This window comes from Gouania willdenowi, chromosome 15 (genome assembly GCF_900634775.1).
Source record: "Gouania willdenowi chromosome 15, fGouWil2.1, whole genome shotgun sequence".
NCBI lineage: Eukaryota > Metazoa > Chordata > Actinopteri > Blenniiformes > Gobiesocidae > Gouania > Gouania willdenowi.
In genome coordinates, this window is record NC_041058.1 from 18,319,305 (window position 1) to 18,334,833 (window position 15,529).

The window sequence follows — 15,529 nt, forward strand, 5'->3', positions numbered from 1 at the left end:
GTTTTGATTTGCAAAGGTTGAATTAGTATTTTGTGTGTGTGTGTGTGTTTTGTGAATGAGCAATCATTTATCAAATATTTCATTCTGTAGACTTTTAACTCCCTTTAAATAACGGTTGTTGTGGGTTCCTTAGGGTTTAGAGGAACTATGCAGATTAATTATCAACTCACTTCCAACAAAAAAAAGGAGCAAACACTGAATTAATCTAGCATTAAACTGAAAGCCCTGGTGCACATGAGGTGTTGGTGCAGAAATAAATAAAATAAAAAAAGTAAGCCAAACAACAATACACTGGATAACATTTATTGCACACTTGTAAGGCAGATGTCATTAATCCATGTAAAGAAAAAAGGCTACAGGGAAATATTGAAAGAACTACCTCTGAAACACAATGCCAACAAACACACATCATCATCATCCTTCATAACAAATTCTTCCGATTAACTTCCAACAGTCTCAGAGAAACAACTGAGACAAACATCAATGACCATAATAATTGTGTTTTTACAAACACGTCGAGCATTAAATTGTCATTTTCAGTAAAAGGCAACAACAGTTGGATATATTTATCTATTTTCCCTTTTCCAAAAGGAAAAAAAAAAAAAATCAAATCAGATGCATGTGGCGAACCAAGACTGAGGTAGATATTCAGCGAAACAAAGAGTTTCAAAGCATTAAAGTCACTCAGCATGACATGAGCTCAGAAGAGAGCGGGGAGCAGTTTCACTGGGAGCATTTTTAATCCAAAGGGCCATGCTGGGAGGCTGATCCATCTTTCCTCTCATTACAAGCTTACTTATGAGATTATATTATATGTGGCAACAAGATCAAGTTGCATGAATGAAAAAATAACAGTAACCAAATGTATGGCAGCAAAAATAACAGTTTTAACATTTACATGGTCTATTGTAGTGTTTATTCCCCTCAAGATTCCTGTTTTTTTTTTTTGTCATTTTCTATTTAAAATAACTGCATTTGAACATGGAACAGAAATAAAAAAAAAAAAACTGGTCCTGAGGTTCTAGAGAAGTAGGCTGTGAGATCTGCTGCACATTATTATCAATTCAAGCTAAATTCAATATAAAAAGAGGACAAAATTTAGATTATATTAATTTACTGCATCGTCTGAACATTCGTGTAATAAAAGAGCGAAAACAATGCAGGGCATGGAGAGAAAATGTAAGAAAAGCTGTTCTTCACTCAAAGCTACAAGAAATAGGCAAATAAATACATGTCCAGCAGGGGGCTCTTTAGACTCACAAATAAAACTAGTGGCATGATTACATGCACTTTGCCCAACACAAAAATAAACAGTCACCAGTCAATACCAAAAAAGACAAAGTGTACTCCTGAGAAAAAACACAGACTTGAATAATGTCACAACTTCTGCTCAAATTGCAGCATAGTGTACATACAATTTCAAGTGAAAGAAGAGCAGAAATTATATGAGTCGGAGTTAAAAAAAAAAATGAAAAAACACTTCAAACTGCTTTTAAAAGATTAATCAAACCTTTGATTCAAACTCAATAAACAGTGTGAGGGGGAGGATGGGAAATTTACACGTTAAGGCCAATCATCATCTTCTTACACAAACATTTTTAATGAGTAGTCTTCTATAACGTAAAAGTCAAATTCATAAACACAGTGTAAGGTGTTGCTGCAAATTTTTTAACGGAATATGGCAGATAACCCAGGCTGTGGAAAACATTAGTCTAAAAGTAGCTGAAAAAAGTGAAATATTTATTAAAAGATTGATCTAAAAATAGATGAAAATGAATGAAAGCTCAAAACTATGGAAGATTTAAACCCACAGTTACAGTCTTGGTTAGTGTGTTCAGACCAGGATGAAGAACAAGTTCAAAAAAAAAAAAAAACTTCAAGTAAATGAATGAAGGACCAAAGTTTACAGCTGAAGTTTAGCATTGCGATTTCCCTTTCTGTTGCTTAAGAACAAAAATATACATACAAAACCAGAGGAATCATTGTCTATGACATTATGTAAACAAGGTAAGGTAATAATCATCTCAGGCACTAAACATTCATATAAAGTGTGTATTGATTGATAACACACCGGAGAACTCTAATAAGTCCTCATGACAACAACTTGCTTATAATAAGATAATATAAGGTCCCATAAGTAGCCCTATTAGACAGCAATAAAGAAAACAAACCATTTTGTTTAACTTATTTACAGATATTTGCTCTCATTGGGCCCAAATGTTCTTTTAAGTACATTCATTTAAAAAGAAAAGGCTTGATTGTGTGTAAAGTACAAAGAATCTAAAGGAAAAAAAAGCCAACAATGTGTGTGTTTTGTTAGTTGTACAACAACATTTGTACATTTCATTATAGAGTAGTAACATCCAGTTCATGGGAAGACACCAATATCAATAATCATGTCGTATTTAATTTCAAACAATGATTATCACAAACAGAGTCGTTTCTAGCTATGGATTTTCATTATGCAAGATGCTGTTTGGGGGTCCCAAGTCTGCCAATCTATAAAGTATTTCTTAATCCATTAAACGGTCCAAGAATTACATAAATTCTATTGCAATATACCAGCTAAACAGAGAATAGTCAGGATCAGGACAACCTCATGTTAAAATCAAACATCTTAACTTGAGTAGATGAGTAGATATAACTTCAGAAAATCTCTAGATCTTAAATCTTTAAGCAGCGGTGTCCAACTCATTTTAGTTCAGGGCCCAAATACGGAGCAGTTGGATCTCAAGTGGGCCACAGATTTTTTTGCAGGAAAACAAGTCATTTACAGTAGACATTATTATGCCCTAGTTTGCACTTTTACGTATACATCAAATGCTAAATATGTAAGAAACCAACAATATCCAAGCAATAAGTGACATATATCAGTCACAACAGGATCTTAACATTAACTTTCCTAAATTCTGTGACCAATTTCTATTTAAATAAGGGAAATATTATGTAATAATTTCAGGAAAATTGAAGGATTTTGTAAGAATTTTGAGGTTTTTCAACAGTTTCACAATAAAAATGACTGCAATTGTGTGTCATAAGCACCAGGAATGTTGAGTTTCATTTACGGGCCAAATTGGATGCTCCAAAGGGCCTGACTTGGCCCCCGGGCCTTGAGTTTGACACATGTGCCTCATGGGGCCTTATGCATATAGGTACAGCACGCATATAGCCAGAAACGGCTCTTATCACAAACAAGGTAAATGTGCTATAAGTGGAAACGTTTGAAACAAGTTATTTTCAAAATGTAATGATGAACATTCTATTAAAATATCACTCAATAAACATGCTACATTGTGTACAACTGTTAGTAAGTTCTGAGATACATTCTGAAGGAGGCCGTTAACATAAACAACTTCTATTTCAGACATGTCGGCAGCACGATATCTATAAAGAATTTAAATAAATGTATTTCGTCACACCGAAACATAAAATACATTCATTCGGCTAATCTTTCTCTCACAGATATACACACGTGAGATGGAACTTGCTAATCTGAATAAAAACAACAGAGTGCATAGACACGGCCATTAAAGAGCCAAATAAATAATTAAAAAAAAAAAAAAAAGCCTGAACTCTGTTAAATAATTACTGGTCTTCAAAGACCAGTTGAGCGTAACCAAGGAATGCCTTACATCGCAGTGGGAGATGGCTAAAAAGAGAAAAACTTAAAAGTACAGTGAAATGAAAAAACCCCAGCGGCAGTATGAAAAAAAAAAAACAGCTCCTCAAAATGTATCTACACGTCAGTAGAAAGTAAACAAAAGTGGTCAGATGTGAGCGTTTTTCTTCCGTAAAACACGATTGAAGATGGTTTTTACAACTCCTCCTGTTCCGTGAGCGTACGCTGAACTCCGAGCTGGACTTTGGTCTTCAGATCATCTCTGAAACACCACTGAAGCTTTAGTAGGATGAAAGAAGACAGTCGCTGGGATCACATTTTCCAGGAGGCCCGGGGGGTCCTGGAGAGCCAGGGGAGGCATGAGAACTAAACCCAGGAGGACCTAAAAAGAGAATTAGATATTATTGAAAAACAACAGGACACCAAGCTGCATGTTGTCATCTTACACACTCTGCATAGTAAGTTAATTTACATTTAATCACACACAGATGGGTCAAGTCTTCTATAAGGTCCAGGTAAACATAATTTCTAATTATCATGTCAGACACTCTTTAAGAATACGTTTAAATTTTGGGTTGCAAGGCCAATTCATAACCCTATTGTTGTTTTAGAGCAAATTTAATAAATACAGATCATATTTACTACTCTTTGACTGTTAAAATGAGCTTTAAATCACCAAATAACACAGTAGAACCAGGTAAATAATAACAAGGAAACTGTAATTGTCTGAAAATAATGTCTTTCACCATCTGTGTGTCCTAAATTTGACAAAATCAATATTTGGGGTACATTAATAAGGTCTTCATACTCCATCCATCTCACTGTGCCCACTGTCCGACATCAGAAACATCAACACCTTACCTCTTTTCGAATCAAAACTGAAAAACCCATCTTTTCCAATCTGCACATTCTCATTTCATAATTTCTCCTACATTGTTCTTTTTTTCCCTTTTTTTGTATTATTCTGTTTTATAATGTATTGCACTATTTTTTATTACTCTTTTTTATTTCAAAGTGTCCTTGAGTGGCCTGAAAGGTGCTTTTAAATAAAATGAATTATTATTATTACAGTCCAAATAACTCCTTTGTGCATTAGGTCCACCAATTGAATCATGCTTTGTTATGTTCTCTGCAACTCCCTGTGTGTTAGACACCTTTGCTGTCTCATATAAAGGATGAGAGTTGGAGTAAAAAAAAAAAGAGAAGTTAGTGTTTTTTTTTAACTTAAATTGTGATGAACTGAAGTGGTTTTAGACCCTCGGGTCTTGCAGAGAGGAAACAACACATTTGAGCTATTGTTGTGACCACAATGGGGGAACCACAGCTCAACCAGAGTTGTGGGTGCTTCTGATAACGATGCACCTTAAGAGATGATGTTTCTCAACAGCAGCAATTTATCTCTTCCAGGTAATCGTGAGCCAAGATCCATTTGCCCCAAACATGCATTATGCACATAGGGCGAGTGACTTTCAGAGGAGTGATAAACTCCTGCAGCCACAGGCAGAAGGCAGCAAAGTAATCCCACTTCTCATCTTTCATCAGGATTTCTTTCTTTTTTTTTTTTTTAGCTCACAGACACACTGAAATCTCGAGCAGTGCTATGTTTGTTTGAGCAAACGCGGAATAGAGTTTTTACTTTGCTGACCCGATGTCATTTTCCACTGATGCTGAAATCTGTCCACTGCTTGGGTCCCATTCAGCGCCAAAATTTGAGAAGACACAATGCAATCCTTGAGCTTTATCTCCAACATGATGACACCAAAAAGAAGTTTGAAATGGGTTTCAAGACAGTGTCGAACCTTTGCATTCCTTTTTCATGGATAGGTTAAAAAAACAACAACTTGACAAAGAGTGGCAGATGTGTGGGAGGACTGGAGTGCCGGGTCATTCTGTGAACAATGTGAAATAACTGCCAGAAAAGCACTTAGTACATCGGCATAAAATGCAAACTTCCCTCCATTTTGCTGGTCTATTTATAATTATGTCACAAATAAATAACTTAATCCTAAAAGAAACTATATTTCAGATATGTAAAAAAGAAATGTGCATTAATTCTTATTCTCACAGGAGAAAGGCACATGTGCTTTAAAACATAACAATGAAAATTGAGGCAGAGAACAATATTTTTGGAGCTGGACAAGTAGATAATGGGTTTATGCAAAAATAGTTTTCTGCTGTGGCTGGGGAGATTGGTGAGGAGCAATGAAGACAATAAAAAAATATAAAGCAAACTGATGAAACTGTAGAGTTGGTTGAAATATCGCACAAGGTACAAAAAATGTTCTGTTTTAATTTAAAAATGTATTCAAAATAACAATTAATATGCTGCAAACGCCTGTAAATATATTTGATGACAATTTATCTGGACTTTTTCATCTCTTTTACATTTGGCTTCATTGTTCTTACCTGGTGGTCCTGGATCTCCTGGTAACCCGAGCCCCAGTTGGCCTCGCTCTCCTTTCTGACCTCTGTACCCTAAGGACACACACACAACACTCTGGTTGAAAGCAAACACTTCAAAGGTGTGATATTAAAGCTTGTCTTTCCACTGCGCTCAGTGCAGTTAGTAGGATTAGTACAAATGCCAAACCTCGTAAAAATCCAAAAGGTGTCAAGACAAGGACATACAAGTACAAGCTTTAAATCAATCTTAGACCCATGGAAAATAGCTTCTCAAAAATATAAAGGTCACCCTTGCAAACGTCAGCCACCAAATTGAATCTTCCTTTTTAAATAAAGGTATTTCAAGAGGCGATCCAGTAAAAGGCAATCTTTCTCACATCCTTTTCATAGTGCAATTTTGAAAGTTATTTATGTTTAATAAGAAAGACCCAGAGCCTTCTTGTTAAAATACAGAAGAAATCATCAAACAAGCCATATTGGGGCTTGAAGTCAGAGGCATCATAGTGTTGTACAGCTTTCTGTCAACAACAAGGCCAAGAGACCATCTTTGAAGTGTTCAGCAGAGTGAGGAGGTTTTTTTTTTCTTCTATTGGTGGTCAGAGATGGGTTTCTACAGGCCAGCAGACCAAAAAGGCTGGATCTATTGAAAACAAAGTGATCTTAAAAAAAACCTTGAAATTTGACATTTATTAATAGATTTGGTCATCATATTACACATACAAATGGTACATACATATTACCTCCATAAAGGAATTCACCGCCATTTATTTATTTGTTTGTTTGTCCATTAGCAGAATTATCAATCAAAAGAAGTCAAAATTTTAACGAAAGATAGACCTTATGCCAATGAAGAGTCCATTACACTTTCGAGGGCGTCTGGATCAATATATTAATTTTAGATCAGTTTGAATAATCAAAAGATCCCTATCCCTCATCATTGACACCATTTTTTAAAAATCACATTTTTTGTTTGTCATTGATCAGTCTTTATCTTGGGTTATGACTTACTGTAGTTATGTCGGGTTGGTTATTATGCAACTGAATATAATACAGATCAGATCACAATTGCGCATTTCATAGTGTTTTTTTTTTTTTTTTTTTTTTAAAGGGGATGTCCATACATTTGGACTTACTGTATTGTTACAGTGTGAATAATCCTGGTAGCACGATCAGGATAACTAATCCAGATAACTGCCAAAATCTGGCAAAGAGGAGATTTGGTGTTTGATGGAGGTTTGCGCTCTCTGTGTGCTTTTGTATTTATTATATAAAAATAGGCATTGGCGTTTCTGGCTATTGGCAGACCATGCACTTACATAGGGCCCCATGAGCCACTAAGGAGGTTCCTAGCCAGAGTCATCAGCCTCTTCTGAAGAGAATGAAATTTACCAGAATTTTTCCTAATTTGGCGAAAAAATGTAGGCTATGAGAATAAAATCAACCGCTATCATAATGTGTAGTGTACATCAGGCGCAATTGGTGCAGATCTTTGGACCTAAAACCTGTGCAATTTGTGTTGTTAGCCAACATGTTTCATTGGAATAAATGAAAAAATGCCTATCATTACATCTGTTCATAGACAGTGTAATTGATCAGTAATCCTTTATGTGTAGCTTGGCAAACATCTTGCCGAGGGCCCCCACAGAGCTAGAAAGGACTCTGTTAATAGGCCTCTGTCCTAGACTAGGTTTTATCATGCTTAGAACCAGCAGTGAATAAAACAATACTACGATCAAGGCCAAGGTTCACTATTACACTTGCAAATAAGTAAAAAGGTTTCGCATGAACTATGCCAATGTTAGAGTAATATGCACACACTCCTACCAGTCACAGGCTTATTCACTACATGCAAAGCACACCCTTAACAACAGCACACACCACCAAGTCAGAGCCTAAGATCTGCAAAACAATATTTTTCCAGTGAGGCGTTTAAAATAATGGGAGTCCCACAACCAGCAGTTGCATGGAGTGCATCAGAAACATTGACAGGAGTATCAAGCATTGCGCCGCCTGGCCCAAAGGGGAAAATTCTTCAATGCTTACTTGTCAGAAAAAAAATCCCAGAGAGAAAAAAAAGGCGATTCTCAAAGACAGAGAATGGGGGTATCCACACATTGCCACTTCTTTCAACACTCACAGGGCCTTGGGCATTCATTCAGGGAGGAGATGTTCCATGGAGAAAAGTGTAGTATACCTTAAGTAAAAAGATACTGAATAGCAGACAGGGACAATATGCTTAGGTGGCAATCTGGATTGGTGAGTGTTGATAAACTGTATATGCCCCCCTGGGTTAAAAAAAAACACATTGTCCCTTGAGGTCCTGATAACAGTGGAATAAGGGAACTCTTTCAGGCTCGATTGCAAGGATCACATGGCTTGAATATTGTAACAACATGACCGCAACATCCATGGGCTTCTCGTTTCATTTTCTGCACCTCCCCAACCAAATACTTTGATATTTTCGTATTAAACAGGAAAAAGAAAAGAGCAGCTTGAGAGAATAAAAGCCACCTTGTTTACATCTACACATAGTATCTACACATGTAGAAATGACTGTTAAAACAACACCACTGTAGAATGTATAAACCAATTTGGCAGTAATTGCATTAGGGTCTAAAACTATAAGATAAATCGAATAATAAATGAACATTAATTTACAACAAAGGAGGAAATCAAATGAAAGGTTCTATTTAGGGAGTCCTTATGAAAACTATTGAACAGTTTGCCACTTCCACTCCAGTGAAACAAAACCAAAGGAGAAAGAAAAAAATATATATAAATGGAGCAGAGGGGAGTTATTTTTCTCCATAAACAATTCATTTGGGCATATTGAAGTAGAATTGAAATTGGATATTCCACAGAAGCACAGTCTCCACCAGAGGATGACGAGAAATAATGAGAAAATATTACCCTAAAGTCTCAACAGCTGAGTGGTGGCACAAGTCAACAAAGAAAAAAAAAAATAGGAAGTTGGGCATTTTTTTTTTTTTTTTTTTTTTTGATTTATCAAGGGAGACAACTTTTCTCTTTATTTTCAAAAAAAACATTAATTAAAAGCTTAATCAGGAACCATCTATAAAACTCTTAATTTAAGCGTAAAAAACATAAATCACGCAATAACAAAACAAAAAAAGAACATTCTAGTTTTATAATGCAAATAGCTTTACACAGAACACATTTTAATACTGAAGTAGTTGCTTATTAGCTGAATTAACCATGAATGAAAACAACCTTTACAGCTTATCAGTGGGTCTAAATGTAAATGGTCTTGAATAATATGAGGTAGATACAAAGCCTGATGCAGGTCTGCCCTAATCTGCACTTTGAACTCTTCTCTGCTGTGGAAACAACACAAAAGGAAGAAAGTGTATTGGACAGAGGTGAGCCTGGGCAGCGGATTATTAGTGCTGCATGAGTAGACAGAGAGTTGTATTAGCTTGATAAAGAACGTGAACCCTCTCTCTCGCTCCGGTTGAGTTCCAGTCCTGCTTTCCTTGAGTGAGGTATCAATACTCAGGCTCTTTGGTGTCCACATTGATAACTATTTCCCTTTTTCACAACCAATTCTTCCTTTGTTTTCATATTTCCCAGAGAGCTGCTGCAAACCAAACTCTTGGCCTACCCTCAGCTCCCCACCCCTCAGTCTGCAGTGATATATGGCTCTATGCAGAAAATACGCATGAAACCGCACAAAACAAATGTGCAAGCCCGACCCCAATCTAGCAGGTCTCTAGTGTTTTATATCAACTTTTAAAATTATTTTTCAAAACAAGATAATTACAAAGTAAACTGCTTATGGTAAAGCATAATGTAGCACTCACGATGCTAGTTGGATTAAGAATATACATGAAGCACCAATGAAGCGTAAACTTAAAATCAATCAATCCATGAAACCTAACTACATGGTCACTCCAGCTTGTCCAAAGTTCTTGAGTTAATGAGTTTCACAAGTTCATTCTTCATATGTTAACTCAGGTGGTTATTTTTCCCGATCTGCCGCTCACACCTTGAAGTTCTTCCGGCTCGCCTGAGCTCCTACCTTGAGGTCCAGGAGGTCCAGGCTCTCCTGGTGGGCCTGGTAATCCGTTTTGACCAGGAGGTCCTGGAGGGCCGTGAGCATGAGAAGCCAGAATGCCTGCGTGCGTCTTATGTAGCAAGCCACTGCTTGATTGTTTCTCTATGAGAGGAGAATAAAAAACAGGCATTTTTAAACCACTGAAAGTCAAGGTAAGGACAACACAAAGTTGAATACGTGTAGTAAAGTTGTACCTTCAAGAATTCTCAATACTTCGTTTTGGATGATAAGTCGTAGTTTGTCTCTAAAGATGGGATCATCCTGTGAATTGAGGGAATAATTTGATATTTCCAAGAAATACCAACAAGATGATAATGAAAAGAATTGATAAAGAAAAAGAACTTTACTTTGATTTACACATAGACCTCAACTCAACATAAAATGTGATCCTGGAAATAGTAGAAATTAGGGTTGGGGTCAATTATAATTTTTCGTTACAATTACATTTTTAATTACCCATGTTCAATGACAATTAAATTATGATTACAGTGACCAGCATTTTTTCCAATTTCAATTAAATTAGAATGATTTTTTTATCCCTAGAAAGTCAATTACACTTACGTTTTTATTGCTAAAGTTAAATTACAATTATGGGCGGGGCCAAAGGGTTAGGGATAGGGTGGCAAGTGTCCCCCTAAAATCTGATTGGCCACCCCATCCAGATTCACAAATATATATATTGTCAGGATAAACTATTCTTATGCTTTTAAAAAAAAATAGTCATGCCTTCATCACTCTAATCGTATGGAGATTTAAACCTTTACGCTGGGTAGGAACCCTTGTCCTGTAATGATTTTCAAGGAGAGCAAATAATCAGCGGATCACAGACACCAGATAGGCGACAGAGCCGCAAGTCTGGACAATAATTTTTTATCTTGGCAAAAAAAATTGTCAGTTAACTACTTGAGTGTTATATTTTTAATATGTAAATGTAACGGGCACTAGAATTGTGTACTCCCCGGTTGTCAGTAGTTCTCCTGAAACTAAATGCTCATGACTCAATTAAATAACAGTTGGATCCTAAGTTCTTCCTCTGAAGAATGTTGGATTTTTTTCACTGGGCACAATTAAAACATTTTTTTTCAAAATGTATGTTAGTAGGCATTAAGGAATTTTTGCTGTTGTAAGAATTGTTCTTTGTGGACTGTTCTTTTTTTTTTTTTTCCTTTAAAGATACATTTTGTTCTTCACATAAAACATAGTTGCCCAACCAAATATTTTTTTGTAAACATTGGTAATATTTTCGTTAGCTTCAGCAGCTTTTTCAGTGTGACCTAATGGACAATAATTTAAAATTGACAGCAATGTGAAACTATAGTTGTTCTTTTTCTCCCCAGACATTTTTTCCCAGACTCCAGAAGATATCATGTCTTCAAATGTATCCTCACACACTTCAGGGGGACAAGAAGAGAGCATTCAATAAGACTTGTTATAAACAATGCACATGTTTGTTATGAGTGCAGCTTCTCAGCACGAAAGCTAATCAAAAAACATTTGAGAACAAGAATTAGGAGGGGCTGAGTAAGGGAAGTGGGAAAAAGGAGAGCAAGGTATTGAACATGGATGAATTTGTGAGACATTTTGCTCTTCGTCATCATAACAGGCATATACATAAACTCTTGTAATGCCCTAATCTTTGGATGTGTAAATATATTGCTGCTCAAAATCTGCCAAAAGTGCTCTTTTGTTTTGTGCAATGTGTGTGGGCAGACTCTTCTTTGTGTTAAATCATTGTTTTTTTGTTTATTTAATTTGATAAGCATTGCTGTACCTTGTATTGAAGATTAAAAAAACAACAAAAACGCAAACAGACCCACCAAGGTTGGAAACTGAACAGTACTGGAAAGGCATGTGGGAGAAGGAGGCAGCACACAACAGTGATGCACAGTGGCTGGTGGCTTTGACAGAAGACCACAGCAACCTCCCTGAACACAATCCAGTCACCGTCACAGACATCCAGGAAAGAGTCTGAGCCTTTTTTGTGTCAGTATATCCATCGATCATTTCTTTTTTTTTAAATGGTAAAATGGGGGGAAGCTTGATATGAAACACATTTTAATAACTGTTCACTTAATATGTGTAGAACTGTACAAAGAACTGTATCAAAAATTGTAATTGACAATTTTTATAGATTTTTCATGACAATTGCAATTACAAAGTCAGTTATCTAAACTCAATTACAATTTATAGCGATGTCCCGATACAAAATTTTCATTTCCGATATGATACCGATATTGCAGCCTTGCGTATCGGCCGATACCATTATTGATCTGATATCAGCATGAATCATACATCTTTTTTTTTTTCTTGTTTTTTTTTTTTTAATAAAAAAAAATAATAATGACTTATTTTGTAGTGTGGAATGTTAGAAAAGGCTTGATCAAGTGATGTTAGTCAATAAGAACAATAGTCAGCAACAGTAGGTATGAGAAAAACTGACACATTTATTATTAACCAATTGGTTATATACATTTGAACCTTCAACATAATATCTACAGTATTTTACATATAATAAAATAAATAAAAAATGAATTGGGAAAAAAATAAATAAAAAAATTGGAAAATCTGGAAATTTGAATCTGATATTCGTTTTCAGACTAATACCGGACCAATATTCAATATCGATACTGGATTGGGACACAATTTAATAACGATTACGACAGCTACAGATTATTGTAGTGCGCCATAATTGTAATTAATTATCAATTGCGTAATTACAATTATAATTGACCCCATCCCTGGTAAAAATGTAAACGTACACACTGTTTTGCATATATGGCAAGGCAAATAAAGACATATGCTTCCAAACACAGTATGATGACACACAAAAATAAACAACATTCATATCCTCAAACTAACCTGGTTGTACACTTAGTACCACCCATACTGGCCTTAAAGACGTGTATGACTAACAATAGCACCAGTTGTGGCCTTGGACCTTCTGTCTCAGGTTCTTACATTTCAAAGTGTTTTCAATCTCTTTGAATGTGATATAACTGCTGTGGCTGTGTACAGTAGATGGAAAATGTCTGTGACAGATGGAGGTGGTTTCACTGCTCTGCAAAGCTTCAGGCACGCCCACATAGATCTCTCTTTCACTCTCTCTCTCTCTCGCTCTCCCTCGCTGACCCTGTGTTGCGCCTAGATGATCAGGAGTGGGAAGCGTTAGGCAGAAACCGAACAGCGAGCTCCCTTGCACAGCCGTGTTTGATGTTTCATGTAAAAAGCTGGAGCTACAACGTTCTCCATACAGGGAAGGAAGGTTTGAACCGGTTACACAAGCTGAGGAGGTGAGTGGGTTGATTAGGATTATAATTATCTAGGACAACAGTGTTGGTTTACTCCGGAGTAACAGTGAATTTACAAGCTTACCAGAAGGCTTAGGGCTCCGAACAGGTCTGCAGCGCCGGCATCACCCTTTTCACCAGGTGGTCCAATAGGGCCGAGTGGTCCAGGATCTCCAATGCGACCTCTTTCACCCTGAACACCCCTTTCTCCGGGGATCCCTGGATCACCCTGGAGTAGTCACAGCCAGACATATAATAACGCTGTTATTATCATGACATGTCACTAGCATGAATAAGGTGTCATGAAGGCTGTCAAAAAAAGGGCTCATGTTAAGCTAAATCAACTTATCTGTATTTTACACATCATAAAGTGCTATTAGGGCGTCATACACATGCCAAAAGTGTTTTTTTCTTCAATTCCCTCAATCATTAGTTAGAGGGTGATTTGCTCCTTTCTTACTGCAGGGTGAGCCCAAACATCTCGCTCCAATTTGATGACGCGTTCCCACTTTGATGACAAATTTTACGCAGCACTGAGCTGGAGAAGCCGGACCTCCAGGAAGCTCTCTGCTGTGATTGACATGTAAACAGACACGCCCACAAAGGTGAGCATTTCAGCGTCCTTCGCACAGTGCTATGTATGTATTTTCTACAGTCTATGTATGTACCGGCGAACGCCCCGCTCTGTCTCATGTTTATAAAACAGCATGAGCTCGGCTACAGAGTGGGTGGGAGGAGGGCGGGGCCCCACGTCACCGTGCGGTGAGGAGGAAGTCAGTGTCCTGTCGATAGACACGCCCACTCATGAATATGCATACATAGGCCGCAAATCAGCCTGTTTGTGTTGCGTTGCACAGAAAGTGACTTTTCAGAGGCTAAAACTCTGGAAAACAGGCGAGTTTGGCAAAGTAAACATCAAATACTATGTTTTTGGGGTTCTTAGAACAAATAGAGATGGGTGAAAAATAGCATGACATGGGACCTTTAAGTGTTGCACCCTAACCTTAACCCCAATCCTACCTAGCCCCACTAGATCCCGCCTAACTCAAAAAATGCCAACATAGCTCCAAAGGTGTCATAATTTAGCAAAAGGTGTCGTAATTTAGCGAACAACACTTAATGACAGCCTTCATGGCACCTTATTCATGCTAATGACACGTAATGTCAGCCTTACGCATTAAAACTTTCAGTAAAGTGTTACCGATCTTTTACCGTCGCCAAAATCACGTTCCAGGGTCAATACTTAGAATGACAAAAGATTTAATAGTATTATCAAATCTTATATATCATACAGATAGTTAAGCCTATCTCAAATTTCTTACCATCTTTTCTTCATTACAAATATTGGGAATAATAGGGTACCTTTATATCCTGTATATGTATATTTACTGAGTAGCATTTTCATTGTCTTGAAGGATTCTTCTCAAAAAATCTCAATAAGGCTGCTGTTAAACCGATTTTCCTCACTAGATTTACACATTTTTAAAGTTTGGCTGATTATTACAAAGCCCCAGCCATGACATTGTAAGAAATTAAAAAAACCGGCCACGGATTAGCAATGACGTGCAAACAAAACACTACTTATTGGTCATAAACTATTATTTTGGGGCCATAATAAAGCATTGACATTTACATCACTCATTCAAAAAATAAATAGTTTATATTTGGCCAACAGAGCAGTTGTTGTATCACATTCACTACATAACATATGTGTATACTTCAGGTATCATTAATTACTATTTCATGGCCAAAAATGACTTTTTTGTGCACACGTTATAGTCGTGTGTGGAGTAGTGTTTCAAGTGCACAAATTTGTATTTTGTGGCCACATGTCTGGGCCTCTGTACATTATATCAAAGACAGAATTTTATGTCTATTTGTCCAGATTCACTATGCCTGCAATTAGCTTTCACCCTGTTACAATACAATCAAAGGCTAACATCACTAAACGTTTGCTTTTACTCCTAATATGTCACTTCCATTACCAGCAGCCAAACTAAAAGCTTCATTTTGCATCTTCTATATGCAGCATTTGTCAAAGATTACTTAAGTCTGACAGACCACTTGCAAGTCCAATGAGAAAGTGCACTAAGTAAAAAATGCTTTTATCTACTGCTTATGTGTTTCTGGGGATTTGTCATATTT

General features: G+C 36.7%; 1 protein-coding gene across 3 annotated transcripts in view; it reads right to left on the reverse strand.

Moving 5' to 3' along the window:
• Positions 1-237: 237 nt before the first annotated feature.
• Positions 238-15,529, reverse strand: part of LOC114476613 (collagen alpha-1(XIX) chain) — a 132,918-nt gene continuing 117,626 nt past the window's right edge. For 2 of the 3 annotated variants that reach the window (XM_028468393.1, XM_028468392.1), the window contains 5 exons: positions 13,470-13,613; positions 10,292-10,358; positions 10,062-10,199; positions 6,026-6,094; positions 238-4,001 (listed from right to left, as the gene is read on the reverse strand). In XM_028468393.1, coding sequence (XP_028324194.1) covers positions 3,901-4,001; positions 6,026-6,094; positions 10,062-10,199; positions 10,292-10,358; positions 13,470-13,613 — 519 coding nt within the window. In that variant the 3' untranslated portion in view covers positions 238-3,900. The remainder of the gene's footprint in view (positions 4,002-6,025; positions 6,095-10,061; positions 10,200-10,291; positions 10,359-13,469; positions 13,614-15,529) is intronic. The other variant, XM_028468391.1, reaches the window with a different exon arrangement.